General features: G+C 46.9%; 1 protein-coding gene across 2 annotated transcripts in view; it reads left to right on the top strand.

Moving 5' to 3' along the window:
• Positions 1–17,110, top strand: part of LUZP1 (leucine zipper protein 1) — a 38,101-nt gene that overhangs the window by 11,374 nt on the left and 9,617 nt on the right. For both annotated transcript variants that reach the window (XM_032710143.1, XM_032710144.1), the window contains exon 2: positions 13,162–16,431. In XM_032710143.1, the coding sequence (XP_032566034.1) occupies positions 13,270–16,431 (3,162 nt within the window). In that variant the 5' untranslated portion in view covers positions 13,162–13,269. The remainder of the gene's footprint in view (positions 1–13,161; positions 16,432–17,110) is intronic.

The raw sequence follows: 17,110 nt of genomic DNA, 5'->3' as shown, positions 1-17,110 counted from the left end.
TGAATACTGAATTTAGTCAGAGTAATCAGTCCTAGAAGTCTCCTGAGAATTACTGAGTTAAAGGGCTCTTAGTAAGGATTAATGAAAAATTAAAATTTAGACTGGAATAGAATGATCATTTTAATTCAGGTCACATTTTATTTCCTTGTGCTACTGTGCCATTAGTCTGAAGGCCTGTCCAGTGCCTGCTGAGCCTGCTCAGAGCGAGTTTCTGCGTGAAAAGAGCAGAAGGAAGTGCAGGGCAAGATGTGCAGAGGACAGGGCACCTTTTCTGAAATAGAGCTAGAAGTTGCCTGTTCCCAAAAGATTTTTCCTGCTAGCGCTAAGGAGTGGAGGCAATCCTGAGCCAGGGATCACCGTCATCAATGCTGCTTTGTTTGCACAGTTCTTGGCATGGCTTGGCCTGGACCTTTGCAGACATCTCCTGGGGATGGATCAGGATTTAGCAAGGTCTGTCATGTTTGGAGGCAAAGCAAGTTTAAAAGGGCAGGGGGGCTTGATCCATGCCAGTTGGCCTTGGCACAGAGGACAGACCTAAGCTAGTCTCATGTACTGATACAGGTGCACCCTGAATCCTCTCTTTGGTCTGTGATGACAGTGCAGTCTCCAAGGGGCCATTGATCCACATGGCCTTAGGCAGCAAACTGGGATCAGGTGAAAGATTATGTGATGGTGCTGCCTACTTTCTTTTTTTTATCTGTGGAGGGTACCTGTATATTTTTATATTGAACACACAGCTCTAGCAGCTACATTTTGGGGATGCCGGTACCATCCAAGGAGATGGAGTGTTCAAGCAGAGAGCTAAGCCAGGTTCTTTCCTCAAACCGTACAGCAATAGGTCTGGGTGGGACATTGAGGTCAGGCAGCTGGATTTCCCAGCATAGGAGAGCTGGGAGGGATGCCAAAGGCCTGCCCTGCTCACCTGTGGTTTTTCAGCAGCTGTTTTGGTACCTGTGATGGTGCGGCACTGCAGATGTGCTGGGTACTTGGTGCTGAGGTTGTGCTCCATCCTGCAGGTAGCTGAGCCCTCCATACAGGTGGGGTGTGAGTGGGACATGGGAGTGAGCCCGCAAGGAGCAGAACAGGCAGCTTGTGAGGAGATCTGTGCCTCTGAGCCCCTGTGACACTGCAGTTGCATCTTCAGTGCAGCACAGAGCTGCCTGCTACTATGACTGATTCCTGGATAACACATTAGTGGCTTGGTGGTCCCTTTATGTGGTCATGTGCAAACCTGTAGCCAAGCCCTGAAGACAGTATTGTGCCACCAAGATCCTCAGGGAAAAAAAATTACTTCACTTACTGTGTGTAAAGCTCTTCTCTTAATATGTCCAGAGCATGACTTGCCTTTTTTGCACAAGATGGCCTTGTAGGTAGGTAGGTGGAAGAACACTTACCTCTGCTTTCTGCTGTGAGTCCACCCATTCTCTGTTTAGGTGCTTCCCTTGCCATCAAGGGACAGTTTTAGGGAGTCCTGGGATTTCTGGCTCATCATAATTCCTCTAGACATGTGTTTCCCTACTATGCTTATGGGAATCCACATGGAATGTGCTATCAAAAGCATCAATAAAGTCAAGATTCCTTACGTCTTCTGCTTCTTCATCTTTTGAGTGTGATTCTTACTCAGCTTTAAGAAGTGTTAAGGTAATTACCAGCACAACGATGAATTTGAATGTTCTATTTCTTTCTCTGTTTTCACAAAATAAGATCTTCATACTTCAGACTCTACCTTTGGCTTGCTTTTAGAGGTGAGAACCTCCCTGAACTGGGATCAGTCTCCTTTATCAGAGTTTAACCTACTTAGGACTATATGTTGCTCTTGACAATGAGCAATCTTGTTCATTGATGCTGGCACAAAACACCTACTTAAAAAATGAGATGCAAATTAGATTGTTAAATAATCTGTTGACAGCTCTGTCTTGAGTTGTGACATGAGATCAGAACATTCCTTCAGTGAAATTGCATGTTACTGCCTCCTTGCAGGGCCTCCACCTCCAGGCGATTGTGGAGCCAAAGTGCTTCTGAAGCAGCAGATGCTGAGCAGCGTGGAAGCAAGTACAGAGCTGCCTATGTCCAGGCCCACAGCGCCCATCTGAACAGCCTAGCTGTGCAGTCTTCTTGGGGTTTAAAATACCGAGGATAGGAGCAGGTCGCCTCAGTCACCTTGTGTGTCAGCTTCAGGATTAGAGGATTTGTCAGCAGACCCGGATGATGGGTTTGCTTCAGCTTCACCTTGTAACTCTGCCACCTCTGGGAGTGTGCTGGGGGCTGACTTGTGGGTGAGATGAACCCATTCTTTACTCTCACTGTTAAGCTGTGCTTTAGAGCAATGTGGCATCCAAGGTTTTTACATCTTGTTGAAGTCATAAAACAAAGCATAGCTGCTGCTTTGCCTGGCCTTCCAGAGAGGGCAAAGGCCTGTCCACGAAGAACCACTATCCGTGATTTCTTTCTGTCATAATTCTGGTTTCACTCAGCTCCTGACCCAGGAGGGATCTTCAAGCTGGGCTTGACTTTCCTACCCGAGGCCATTGCGTTTGTCCTGGATCAGACCACAAGTGTATCTAGCCCAGTATTTTTGCAGTGGCCAAGAACAGGGCCCTAGGAAAGGGAGTTGAAACAGGGCAAACCTGTGGTAAGTAGTTTCTGTGTGCTGTCTCAGCACCCATGGAAACTTCTGGTATCTACAACATCCTGTGGCAGAGTCCAACAGCCTATCTGCATGTCATGAGGAGCATCTCTCCATGTTTGTTGTGACTGCACAGAGAGAGCAATTGATCATATCCGTCTTCTCCCGATTAGTCATAATTTTATAGAACTGTCACATTCCTTCTGAGTCATTTAGTTTTCTAGGTTAAATAGTTCTTGTTTGTCAGGGTTTTCCTCTTCAGAAATCATACTTATGACTAGCTTTGTTGTATATCTGTTCTAGCTGGCAGCAGAGGCTGAGGTGACGCTGGAATTGCAAACAGCCTTGGAGATGCTGACACGCCATGGGTTGATACAGTGGGAAATTAATGTTCTCTTCTTTTTGTATTGCACTTCTTTACTAGGATCTCATAGTGTTAGACTTCATTTTTGACTACTGTGGAGCAAAGAGCCGATAATTTTCTGAATGGTTGTGGTAAGGTGAAAGCTTGTTATTTTACTTGTAAAGTTAGGATACTTTTTCCATGTCTGTAACTTAATGCCAGTCTACACTGAACATCATCTGTCCTTTCCCTCGTTAGACTTGGAAGGTCCTTCCATAGATCTTCAGAGTTATCCTTTGCCTCTATGACCCTAAGCTCAGTGTCCTCAGCTGCTTTCACTAATGCGGTAGAGAAACATGTGGATGCAGGGTGGCCGCGAGGGCAGGTCCCACATTGCCGGTGTCATGTGCAGGCACTAGCTTCTTCAGGAAGGTGTGAGTTCAAAGTTAAGTGCAAATCTAGGACATTTCTGGTGGTAAACCCATTTCTCCTGAAGTGCTTATGTAGGTAGGAGCTAATAAGAGCTCTGTCACTGTTTTCCTTAAGAAATGCACCTGGCAGCTACGGGCAGTTGGAAGTCTCACTGATGGAGAAATAGTGCCGCCTTCTACCTCTGCCTTCCTTGTTTCTATGCTGCTCATTTTCACCCTTGTTCATACTTTGTACTCCTTTGTGTTGGGACAAACATTTTTCTGTCCACTATTTCTTACCTTAGTGAGGTTAGTTTTAGCCCAGAGAAGTCCTGTACGAATCTGTGGGATAGGAGTGTGTGAGTGTGCATAGCACAAGGGAATATGCAGCTGGGAGTGAGAAGGCATCAGATGCAGCTCCGCAACACTCCAGAGCTGCAGTCAGGACGGTTTGGGACATCCCTGAATAAGTGGCAACAGATGTAGTACTTGTTTAAGTGGCTGAAGCAGAGCAAAGCACAAGAATCCAAATTGCAACACAGGCAAGTAAACTTGTGTTTTCATCAGAGCACGGACCTCAGCAAAGATAGCTTATAAACCTTGTGGCAAATGGGCAGCGTAAGAAAGAGGACCTGGGAGAATCTTTGAACAAGTACTATCAAAGGGTACACTATTTCAAAAAACCTGAAGAGTGGCAGCTTCCTTCTGGAGCATTATTGTATATCTGAGGGCCAGAAAGCCATTGCTGGGGCAGCAGATTTATTTCAGTGGGACTTCCAAAATAGTGTTGAAAATAGGCCATGGAAAGAGCTGTGCAGGAGTGCATCAAGAGACCGGTCAGGGCTGCTGGGGAAGCCCAGCAGGGATGGGTTGGGACTCAGTGTGATGCCCTGTAGCCTTTTTTGTCTGAATCAAATGTGCCTCTGCAGCTTTCAGAGTTGCTCCCTGGCAGCAGCAGGCAGCCTGGGCCCCTGTTCTTCAGGATGATTAGCAGAGCTGCTGCTTTCTTCTGAAATGCGCTTAAACTGTGAGGACAAGCAGCCTTGCTGGGCCGAGAGAAAATACAACTGAGACATGGAGTACACACTCTCACGTTGGACACCATTGCTGGGACTGGGTGAGTGGGGATGAGAGGTTCATCCCATTGTTTGCACTGTTGAACAGCACACTGGGAGATGTTAGGTGATTGTTGTCTGTTTATTCTCCCCACATGGCTTTGCTCTGCAGCCACATTGCTGCCTTGGTGCAGGTGTGTTGTATAGCTTCTTTGGGGCCTGTACGCTTCCTTTTTCCAAAATTCAGCTCTGTCCCAGCTTTTGACATCCACTGAAAGTTTGCTGAATTGCATTTCTTTGCCTAGGCTGAGCAGGCACCCACACACAGACTGGTTGCCCGCCTGTCCTTTGATTTCTGTCCAAGGCAGAAAGCAGATGGATTGGGAGCTGCAGCAGTCCAGGACAGACAGTAGCTATGGCAACTCCTCATGCTGTTCCTGTGTGTGTAAGGGAGCTGAAAAGTTTTTCTTTTACTACTTACAAACTTCATTGATTGAGTTCTTCCAGGAAGAAAGTCACAAGGGTAACCAGTTGTCTGTACTATTGAGCTTATTTTTTTGAGAGGACTTTTAGAGCAATCTCCATTTTCTGCAGAGTTTGTAGGGATCCACGTGGAAACCTCTGAACGCCTGAGCCAAGATTTTTGCCAGAAAAGCTCACAGCAATCAAAGAAGTGTTCCTGCAAAGAAGCTGACTTGGATGTCCTTCTAGTACTCTGTTAGGAGAGTGGAATGTGCCCCGTATCAGATGGGGTGCAGAGAAACACACAATAGTCTGTAATTTTCATGCCCACAGGGATCTATTTGTTGCCATGTGGCTCTTGAATATAGCGTTAGGAAGAATGTGAAGGTTAGAGCTGCCTATGCCTAATGAGCAAAATGATTCAGAGATGGTTATGAGTACTTGAAGTTAATCTTGTTAGATGTATTCTACCAGGAAGGCCCTTCCCAGCTCTGTAAGTGTTGCTGGACGATAAATTGTGTGGGTTTATGCTTTTGGGTATGCAGCCCATTTGCAGTGTGGCACTTGGCAGATGTGCAGTGTTAGTCCTGTTTCACCTGGACAGGTGTTTGGGACGGGACAATACAAGAGCCCAAGAAGATAATAAGAGCTCTATGGATGAGAGCAATGGCTGGAAATGGGCTCCCAGGAAGGAGGATAGGGACAGGGAAGTGTGCAACGATGCAGGTCAGAGAATTCTTCCAGCCTCTAAGTTTTGTCTCAAAGGACTTGCTGAACTAGGATGGGGTCCCTTTTCCTGTATCTGTGACCTTGAGGGATTTTTCTTTCATGAATTTATCTAGTTGCTGCTTTATGAACCCACAAGGACTTTTAGCTTCCACAGCATTGTGCAGCAAGGATTTCCCCAGCATAACACCACGTGCAAGCAGAATTAGGACGCTGAACAAAGTGAGCCCAACCAAAGACAAGCAGAAGGTAACAGGATGAGATGAGGAGTGAAAACAACAGCAGGAATTGGGACTAATAGTACTGGCCCAGCCTTCAGCACAAGCATGAGAGAAGAGACTGGAGGGAACAGAGTTGTGCTCAAAGGGTAAGATTTGTGGTGGCCAGATGAAGAAGTTAGAAGAGCAAATTCAGGAATCAAGCTTATTAAAGTAACAGTGTGGAAGATAAGTCTGAGAAGAGCTTTTACTATATGCTAAGTGTCTGCGGATAATGGAAGCTTGAGAATCAGAGAAGATGCAGTGATGCAGGAGAGAAGAAAAGGAACTGGAGGAGAGAAGAAAGGGCACTGTAGGTCTGACTGAGGTGCCTGTCTCCTCAGCATCTTACCTGCACCAGTGGCCAAAACCAGATGTTGGGAAGGAACATGAGAATAGTGAATATGATTTTCCCCACTGTCCGCTTCCAGGGACTTCTTGAGTCATAGGACTTGGTGTTCTTCACATTCAATAATCTTTGAAATATTCTTTCATTAATTTTCTAACAATTTTCTGGATCTTGCTTGCTCTGATCTCCTCTGAATCTTTTCAGTTAGTCTGAAGCTCTTGTAAAGTCCGGATCCTGGGGCTTTTAGCCAGCCCGTGGGTGGCTTAGCTCTAGGAGGTGCTTTCATGCTAGCACATGTTATGGGGGTGAAATGATGGTGACAGCCATGGTCCCTGAAGCCTTTGCAATGCTGGTCTTGATGGGAGGGAGGGATGGAGGGTGAAGGAGGTGGGAGACCTCCGTGTCCAGTAAATATTACAAAGCCACCACTGAGCTGGGGCTGCTTTTTCCATGCTGTCTGCTGGATGCTGCCAAGTTTGCTGGAGAGATGCCTGCATAGTGTTTGTGAAATCAAATGTGACAGTAAAATGTGCTTCTGAGGACAGTACAAGTGGCAGGATGGGAAGAAAAAAACCATCTTTCTCGGCTTTGATTCCAGTGTGGGATGGGGCATTTTAGTTGGAAGAGCATGAAGAAGGCAGGAAGGTAATTCTTGAGGCCTATGATTTTGATGAGGTCCCCAGCTGTCCCACCAACTATTTTGCTTGCCTACAATATGTAAAAATGCGTTACTGAATTCAAATATAAGCTTGTCAAAATAGGTAACTTGTCTGCTGCAGGTACAAGGCATTTTTGATACGTGGCACATAGGAGTAGCGTGCTGAGGGGCTTTGAAATCAGTTTCTGAACAAGAGCTCTGGAGTATGGATAACATCCTCCTTGCCATCGGGCTCCCAGGGCAAGGTTGCCACTAGCTGCAGGGCTTTGTTCGGCACTTGTGCAGGTTAACACTGTTGTGTATTGCTGGAAGGAAGATGCTGCACCTGGTCACCAAATGCTCAGACCTGGTCTCAGTGAGCCCTTCCAGTGTAAGGCAAGCAGTGAGTTCAAGAGGGAGCCAGAGGAAAGCAGCTTTAATAGAGGAAAGCAAAATCTCTGCTGTGCACAGTAAAGCAACAGCAACTGCTCAAACCCCAGTGCTGCTCAAAGCATCTGCTGTGAGCAACCAGGTCTGCCTTTATGCTCTGCTGCTTTTGCGTTGGCCCTGCCAACTCCATGTAGAGAAATTCCTTTTACATTGCCAGGAGAAGAGCAGCACTGAGGAGTTTGCTGGGTGATTGTGTGTTGACATAGGGTCAGTGTGACTCAGGGATTTGCCAGATCCTCTTCTGCATCTGCAGAGCCTGCTGCAGTGTCTCACACTTGCTGTGGATGCTGTTTGGTGTCTTCATTTGGGTCTTCTTGAAGGTTGTGGTTGCTGTGGTTATTTTTGGCTGCTGTCTCGTTATTTCACATGTCTCTAGTCTAGCATTGTATTAGTCAATATTCAAACCAGTTCCAGATTGCTGAGCTTTTTCTGACTTTGAGAATTTCCTCTCCCATTAGATGCAGACATTTCTGAGACAGTTCATCCCTCAAAATAATCGCATCCCAAAAAGTCTCTCGGCGTTCTGCCTTTGTGTTCAGGGGCTCTCTGTCCCCATCCTGTGTGAGCAAACACCTTGTCTTCCTCCTCAGCTGCCCCAGGAGGTGGGATGCAGAGTTCATGTCACATAGTGGACTCTGGCTGTTATTTAGTCTATCTTGTTTTATACCCTTTTTCTTTTCTTGAATGTTTTTCTCCTGTTCCCGTGACTATGTATCATTGTGTGAGGTCAAGAACCACATGCTGGAAAGAGCTCACAAAAGGCAAAATCAAATTAAGAAAAACTTTCCTTCCTTCTCTCTTTATTTGACTGAAGGCTCTGGCCACATTATTGCCTTTCCTGCAATTTGTAACGTCCATGTCCTTTTTCTATATAAACGGCAGAGAAATTTTACTTTACAAATGAAGAATGACATGCTGGACTCCTCCCAGCACATTCCACCCTAGGGCAGGGAAGAAAAGTCCCACTGATGCTCGCACCACGTTGAGCTGTGATAGAAGCATGATTCGTCAGCGCGTTACCGCATGTGAGCGTGGAATGTTCACTCTCCCTTGCCTATGTATGCAACACCAGAAACCCTTTAAATAAAACTGCAAGTGTATGTGCACATGGGGGAGAATCCAACAAACACACCTAACCTATTCTTCAGGTGCGTTAGAACAGGAGCATAGTTTCACCAGTTCCTCCCTAACTGCTCAGAGGAAACCCCTTGCTACCCCAGGTTTTGCTGATGTACATCCCCAGAGCTGTCCTCATGCCTGAAGTGACTGTCAGCTGCCTAATGCAATTTGAATCCATAGTTTGGAGACCTGCATTGCCTAAGGCTCCCTTTCCCCAGATGTGTGCAAACACTCCTAGCATTGTGCTCAGTGCAAAAATACAGTTCCCATGGGTATTCTGAATAATAATTAACAGAAAATAGAACAGGAGAATCTAAGTTCACCCCACCATTTGGGGAAGTGGAGGGAGTAGTACCATCTGTAAGAGCATGGAAAATAGCCCCTCTCTGTTCCTCACCTGAAACTGGACCACCTGTGAGCTGAGAAATACAAACCTCAGCCTGTGGGGTTTCACAATGCAGGGAATCCCAAGGACTCCAACTCTAATGGGACAAATTGCTTTTCTATTCTCTGATTATAGCTGTGCTTGAATCTATTGATTTTTCTATTGCTTATGATGAGTGTTGCTTTCCAGAATCTATGGGAAACCCTGACAACTTCAAGAGCAAACAAAGAAACTAATAAAAAGAGTCTGCAGGCCAAGGTATTAATAATACTCATTTATCTTTATGATTGGGTAAGGCTGAAATACATATACTGTGACTCTTTAGAGGACGGGTGCTATGCAGACCAGCAGCACTGTCAGTGGGAACTCAGGCTCCCCCAGCCACAGTGCGGGATGTTGCATTGTCAGAATAAAAGCACAGCAAAAAGGTTAAAACCCCCAAAGATTAAGTGCAAAATGCACTCAGGAGAGATATACAAGTGTCCTAGTATAGACATATGTGGCAGCTGGCCATGTTTTTATCTTGGCATAGCAGAGAGCACAGTAGGAGTGGGTGCCAACAGTTATTCCCACATGAACGTGTTGGGGACACCCTGAAACCAAGAGCTGTGGGTGCTCATGGGACTCTTACCAACAATCAAACCAGAGAAAGGAAGACAATGTGTAGGGTAAGATGCTTCTGTGCCTCTGCAGAGGAACAGCATCACAGTCCTAAGGAGCTCTGGCATAGATGATCTATGCAGATCTCATGTAGCAGTCATTTAATTGCTACTCCTGAAATAGATGATGCTTATCTCCCAATTCATGAAGTGTTTAGCTAACACAAATGTTTCTAGCTGGAGGTTTTTTGCCTCCTTGCATAGCTGTGAACTGACTGTGTATGTTTTGTGCAGGCAAGATAAAGGTTATATCCAATGATGCTGCTAAAGAAACATTTTCATAAAACTGTAGATAATGATGAGCAAAATTGAGTTCCTTCAGTGGCTCCATATGTGTCAACTGCTCCAGCTCATGGCCATCTCAGTGGCCTCTTCTGGACTCAGCCCAGTACATCCATGTCTTTGTTGTACCAGACAGTCCCAAATCAGACACAACACTCTAGAGGTGGTCTCACAAGAGCCAAACAGAGAGGATCACCTCGACCTGGCTGTACATGTGCTGACACAGCCCAGTCTGTGGTTAGCCTTCTTAGCCAGAAGAACACACTGTTGACCTCTGTTCAGCTCCTCAGTGTCCAGGACTTCCCAGATCCCTTTCTGTGAAGCGGATTGCTAGCCATAATCCCTAGCCTGTCCTGGTGCCACAGGGACTGGCCTTGGACTGCATTTTGCTTAGGTGGCTGTCCATCCCTTTCTTCTGCCTGTCAAGGTCCCTCTGAATAGCAGCCCTGCCCTCTAGCATATCAGTCATACTCCCCTTCGCTTCCTGGTCTAGTATCATCCACAAACTTGATGAGAACATGGTCCATCCCGTCATCTCTGTCATTAATAACGACACGGAACTTCATCAGCCCCTGAGGGACATCTCTAGTAATTCATTCATACAGTTAATTGTTGAGTTCAATTATCTGCATCATTTGAAAATTTGAGTGTTTCCTCCTAAATCAGGTTCTCTGCTGAGCAGCCTCTGACATATACAGAGATCAATAACTTAGTCCCAACAGCCCTCTCCTCCTCCTTATGCCCCATGAGCTGTGACAACATAGCCAGAGGGTCTAAATCCTGACCCACGGCCCACAACCAGCTCTTCACTCGGCTTTATCCTGTGCAAATACAAAAGCATGTTATAAGCCGTGGTCCAGACTCTGTAGGAACCAACTTTACGAGCATGGTTTAGTGGAGCTACAAGATAGCTGGTTCATCAGCAATACTGGGTCCCATCCCAGGGGTCTATGCCCATAACCCCCTTCCTTCTTGGTGGAGTCTGTTTTGGACCACTCCAGGTCACCTCCCAGGGTGATTGTTTCTTCTCATCTGCAGAAGCCTGTTGTTTTCTTGACAAGGTCACTCTTCTGCACCCAGTTGCTCACTGAGCTTGAGCCTTTACTGGCCTCCATGGTGGGCCTTCCCCCAGGGCACCAAGTGTGTGAGAGCAGGGGTCCTACTCCATCTGGGTGGCAGCTGATGCTGCAGGATTGTTTGGAATGTAGAAGAGGGAGGAAAGAGAAGAGCAGCCCCTTTGCCCACCTGCCTGTGGAGGTAGCGCTCTGTTTCCTAGCCCTTCCCATAAAGTGGGCTGTGGGACTGGTCCCACTGGCAGAGCTTGCTGAGCCACCATGGTGGTGAGGAACCTGTTGCTTGGTAGCCAAAGTCACCCTGTCCCAACTGGCAGGACTCTTGTGGGCCACATGCATCTCTGTCCTCTGAGCTCTGCAGAAATGACCTGTGGGAGCTGTGGCCTGAAAGCCAGTACTGCATACCAGCTTTGCCTGGAAACCAGCACTGCACACCTGCTCAGCACACCAGCACTGCACACTGATACCGCACACCTACACAGCATACCAGTGCTGCATACCAGCCCTGTGCGGCTCTACCTCCATCACACTCTTGACTGTCCTGGGGAGGAGACTGCTCTCACTTCCCAGCTGGTAGCTGATACCAGGTTAACCATTAACTCCCAGCTCCCAGGCCTGCTTTGTTTTCAGGGCACTGCGAAGCTGCTCACCGTGGCCTTTCCTGTACCGCTCTGGTGATGTTTCTCATGGGGTTCTGCTGGGGTCTGAGCATCCTTTCCTACCTGCAGGCAGCTGCACAGTGGGGCTGTGGCCCATGAGGCCTTCACAGTGTGTGGACAGCATGCAAGAGGGTTGTCCTGGAGCAGGACATGGCTGTGGTGGTGAGGGAGGGGACAGGCATGTGGCCAGGGCTGTACACTGCTGCACACAGGACGCCGAGGTTCCTCTCCGGGTACTCTTTGGAGTGCCCCTTTCAGGTGGGTACCTGAGGAGCGTGAGATCAACCAAATAGGTTGGTGACCCCCCCCAGAGTGAGAGAAGTCCTTCAGGAGATGGGTCAAAGGGTGCCCAGTGTGCACCAGGAGTACCTCCATGGCGTGCATGGCAGGTGCCTGTCTGCAGCACGGGCCCCTCTGCCTGGCTGGAAATGGATCATCTCCAGCCCAAGGATATGTGTTGGGGCACTGCTGCCTCCCTTACCAGCCCTGTCTCCTCCCCACATCCTGCTCAGTGCTTCTTGGCACTGTGAAATAGGAAACTCCTGAGTGCTTCCTCTGCAGAGAGCTCCACAAAAATTCTGGAGGTCAAGTCCCACTCCAAGGCAGCCAGCCTGAGCAAGGGCACAGGTCAAAGAGCTGCTGCAGTCACCCTTCCTCTCCTCACATTTGCAGTAGCCCTGGCACTCACTGGGGCTGTGCCTCAGGCCCAGGACAGGACGGTGGTAATGATTGCCAGAGGGGAACTTCATATCCTCCCAGCGGTCATTCTGATGTGGCCAGGGCCCCTTCCCTGCTACTCCCTGCCAAGCACAGAGGGGTTGTTTAAAAAACATCCTACCAACTCTGAGCTGAGCTAGGAAGAGTTCACACTGAGTACATCAAGAGTGTGCCGGTGTGTTTTAATCACTACTTGCTCTCAGCAGCAGCAGGGAGAGGCGTAAGCAACTGCTCATCTCCTGGGTGGGTGAGTGGGTGGCAGGCAAGAGCAACGACAGAGAACGACAGCAACGACAGGGAGAAACCTGAAACTCCGCTGGCATAGTGTCCTTCCCAGGGGAAAGATTTCTGCTGAGCAGCCAAGGATGCAGGAGAAATCCTGGCAGTGATGGGCAGTGCTGAATGGCAGCAGCTCCCAGTCCCTCCAACTGCAAGCCAGCATGGGGGGCTTGCTCTCTCCTCAGTGGTTACCACATGGCTGGGGCTTGCATTTTTCTGGTTCTGAAATCCTGAATCTTCTTCACTAAAGTGTCTTCAGGAGACTGGTGCAGTGCTGAAAAGAGAGGTATCTGCTGTGTGGGCATGTCCATGTAGAGGGACCTGAGTCCTGCATGACCCTCTACAGCCTGGGACCTTGGACACAGGCAGCTGCACTGACTGTGGAGCCCTGGGTGAGAATCTGCTGGTAGTGCACAAACCGCCTGTGCAGACCAGCAGGGGAGGGCACTTCCTGCCCTCGGATACTGGGAGCAAGCTATTTTTGGAAACCCTGTATAAGCGAAGTAAGTGGACTGTGGGTCTTCTCTGCAGTTTCATTTCTCCTAATTTAGCACTCAGAAATGTGTTTAATTAAGAAGTTATTACTTAGATGAACATTTATAGTCGAGCTTACATAGTGAGAATACTTTATATTCTGAGCTCTTATATTGATTTATAACATTTTTTCTTTCAGAGTGAGATTGCCTCTGTTCAAACGAACGATAACGTACCAAGAATACACAAGGTCTACACCGTTCACCCAGACTAAGCAAAGCTTTCACCTAAAAGAAATAACGTAAACATGGCAGAATTTACAGGTTACAAGGAAACCTCAAATCGGCACCTACGTTTCAAGTTGCAGAGCCTTAGTCGCCGCCTTGATGAACTGGAGGAAGCAACCAAAAATCTGCAGAAAGCAGAGGATGAACTGCTTGACCTCCAGGACAAAGTTATCCAGGCAGAAGGCAGCAACTCCAGCATGCTGGCTGACATCGAAGCCCTGCGGAAAAGAGTACTGAAGATTGAAGGCAAGGATGAAGAAATTAGAAAGGCTGAAGAGCTTTGCAGATTAATGAAAGAAAAACTTGAAGAGGAGGAGAGCCTCACTCGAGAGCTGAAGTCAGAAATTGAACACCTTCAAAGGAGAATGGCAGAGCTAGAGAAGCTGGAGGAGGCCTTCGGGAGGAGCAAGAATGACTGTACACAGCTGTGTCTTAGCCTCAATGAAGAAAAGAACTTGACCAAAAAGATATCTACAGAATTAGAAATACTTAGAGTGAAAGTGAAAGAACTGGAAGCATCTGAGGACAGGCTAGATAAAACTGAGCAGAGCTTAACGGGTGAGCTAGAAAAGCTGAAATCCTTAGCTATGAGCTTTATCACAGAAAGAAAACATTTTAATGAAAGAGAAAAGCAGAATGAAAAAATAATCCAGGAGCTAACACAGAAACTAGAACAAAACAATAAACTAAATAGGGCAGATCAAACTAGAAATGCATCCAACTTGCTAGAAAGGTCATCCAACAATCTCCTGGACAGAAATGATTTGAGAATTGAAGATGACTTGACTTCTGCACTGCCTTCTAAGGAGACCAGGAGGAAGGGAAGTGTGGATTACCTGAAACATGTAGAAAATGAAACCAGGAATAAATCAGAAAACCAAAAGAATAAAAACCAAGAGGACAACAAAGTGAAAGATCTCACCCAAGAAATTGAGAAACTAAAAACTCAGATCAAACGTTTTGAATCTTTAGAAGAAGAACTTAAAAAAGTAAGAGCCAAAAACAATGACCTGCAAGACAGTTACTTGAGTGAACAGAATAAAAACAAACTCTTAACAGGTCAGCTAGAAGAAATAAAAATGCAAATAAAAAACCAGAAAGATCTGGAGAACGGAGATTTTGAAAATGAAGATACAAGCTTTACCAGCAGGGGAAAACATGACCGACCCAAATACAGAGGTGTCACGGCTGATTTGACAGCTGCCAAGCACAAGCCAAGGGAGCTCTCGCCACAGCAGCGCCGGGAAAGAGCACGGAACAGAGACTTCTCTGTCAGTAATGACAGTTACAGCCATGGTGGTAAGCAGGTGCCCAGTTCAAGCTTAATGAACAGAAAAGCAGGAAAAACATCTGGTACATCTACCCTTTCAGACGCTGCTGTGACAGATACAAAAAGACTGGAAGAGAAATCTTTAGTTTCCACTATTTCTCCTGGTCAGAAGGAAGGCTGCATCATGCAGAATGAGGGGAGGAGATCCAAAGAGCAGCCATCTGTCCTCAGCCGATATCCTCCTGCTGCACAGGAGCAGAAGTCTTGGAAAGCACCTTCCAAATCTGTTGGTGACACAAGCCTGAGATCCAAGGCTGAAAAGCCATCTCAGGTGCTCCGTGGCAGCTGCCAAAATGGTGCTGACACACGGGATGAAAAGTCAAGCAAAGAAGAATCAATGGTTTCTTTGGCTGAGAAGCTGAAAACAAGCCAGGCTGAAGTTAGTGACTGCACAGGGGACATGCAGCTCGCAAGGGGTAACCACACCTCTTCCAATGGCACAGCTTCGGCATACAGGTACCATCTGTCCTCCCATGTGTCAGCCTCAGACTCTGCTGGCTCTAAAGTAGAAGCAGTGAACACTTCTGCTGCATCACACAGACAGCCCTTGGAGGGGAGGGCTAAAAGGGCAATAATCTCCCAGGAAAAAGAAGTCGCAGACACATCGCTTGAAAGTGTGAAGTTTTCAATACTAACAAAGCGTTCCCATCGCTCCAGGAGTCAGGAAGACATTCTGCAGATTCTCACAGGTTTTGATAAAGAAGAGACAGAGCAGTCTTCAAGTTCAGCAACAGATCATGTAAACGTGGGTTTAAAAACTGACTCCAAGACAATCCAGAGTAACCAGGAAAAGCTTAATTTGGATGAAGAATCAGGAAGAGGCAAAAAAACAACCACTCAGTCAGATTTTGAGACAAGAAAGAAAGTCAGTTCCAAGCAGTTCTCCAATTCTAGAGGAGTTTTTAGAGCATCACTTTTTGAAAATGAGAAAAACACTGTAAATGATGAAGACTCCACCAAGTGTATAAAACCATCGGATGCCAGCACTGGAGGATTGAAATCCAGAAGGTCATTCAGCCCAAGAGAAGCTCTGAGGTCAAAAGCCATCATTAAACCTGCAATTGTTGAGAAGGATATGAAGGCAGTCATGGGAGGGACTGTTTCAGAGGCAGAGTCAGAAAAACGGAAGTCTGTTTTTAAAATGGTAACAAATAAAATGACAAGCAGCATCACAATCTTCCCTTCTGAGCCAACAGCTCCAAGGACCACTGCAGATATAGCAGCAAAGGAAAGGCATGTTACCAGCAGCAACATCAGAGCAGCCTCAAATGAGCCTTCACCATCAATAACAAACAATGTCCCCACTCCCTTTGAGATATCGATTAATAAAAGTCCTCTGAAATTATCTGAAATGGACAGAAGTGGAGAGGCAGTGCCGAGAAGTAAAGCTGAAACAGTGGTCTCCAGAAGCAGCATTATGCTAAAGACTTCTGAACTGACAGAGAGGAACAGTGAACTGCCTTCAGAGACAATCAGCTGGAAGAGCCATGGCTCTTCAGATGCAGCTTCATCTGAAACAAGGCATGTCGCTATGAGAAGTTCCTGGAGAACAAGACAAGGCTTACATTCCCTGGAGGACTCTCAAACTGAAGTGGAGAAAAGTGCAGCTTCCAGTACTACAAACTTGTGCAGGTCCGAAGTGGACCTCTCCAAAGTGGAAGGGAATAGTGCAAGAACAGACTCCCTGGAGCAGGCCTCAGCAAGGACCAGTGCCACGGCTAATTCTTGGAGTGCCCCTGAACTGGGGTCCCGAAGGACCAAAAGTAACTTAAGTGCATCTGAACTGCTGACACGCAAGAGCTATGCAAGTGATCCTACAGCAGCTGCTGCTTGGCACCGGACTGCGCTACCTGTAAGTATCCTGCGTTCAACACTCTTCTCTTTCAGTTGATGAGGTTTTCCACATTGCCTGGTAGTTGTAGGATGCGTGATTTGAAATTCTTAGAGCTTATTTCCTAAGTGCTGCCTCTCCCAGCTCCTGCTATCTTCAGTGCAGCATCTCATATGTGAATTACCAGATTTAGCCTTATTGAAATTAGATCCATCTGCTTTGGGTCTTGTACTGCCATATGAATAACTACATAGTAGCATTTAGTCTTGCCAAGATTAGAGAAGACATAGTCGTAGCTTAAGTAGGACATGGTATGCTTTTCAGAGTGGCTTTGCATGACATTTTTGACTTGGAGTAGCAATGAAAAAATGCTGGAAGTGAGCAGACTTGAGTGGGGTTGTACCTCAGGCAGAGCTGTAGCTCTAATGGCAGCTGTAGAGATAGAGCTCTTTTTGGTAAGAGCTGCATGGTTTCCTCACGTGAAACCAGACTCTGGTTTGGAAATGCTCCCCGGGCATTTCCTAAACAGATGAGTGGTAGCTGGTAACACAAGGCTGCTCCCTCCTTGGTCTTTGCCCATATTCTACGAGGATGGCTGTGCTCTTTTCCTGTTCCTTTGGCTGGTACCAATGAGGGGTGTCCCTCAAAGCAGTGACACATGTAGATATCTGGTCTGGTGAGCTGTGTTTGCCACTGGAGC

This window comes from Chiroxiphia lanceolata, chromosome 24 (assembly GCF_009829145.1).
Source record: "Chiroxiphia lanceolata isolate bChiLan1 chromosome 24, bChiLan1.pri, whole genome shotgun sequence".
Lineage (NCBI taxonomy): Eukaryota > Metazoa > Chordata > Aves > Passeriformes > Pipridae > Chiroxiphia > Chiroxiphia lanceolata.
This window is presented reverse-complemented; position numbering and strand designations above follow the sequence as displayed.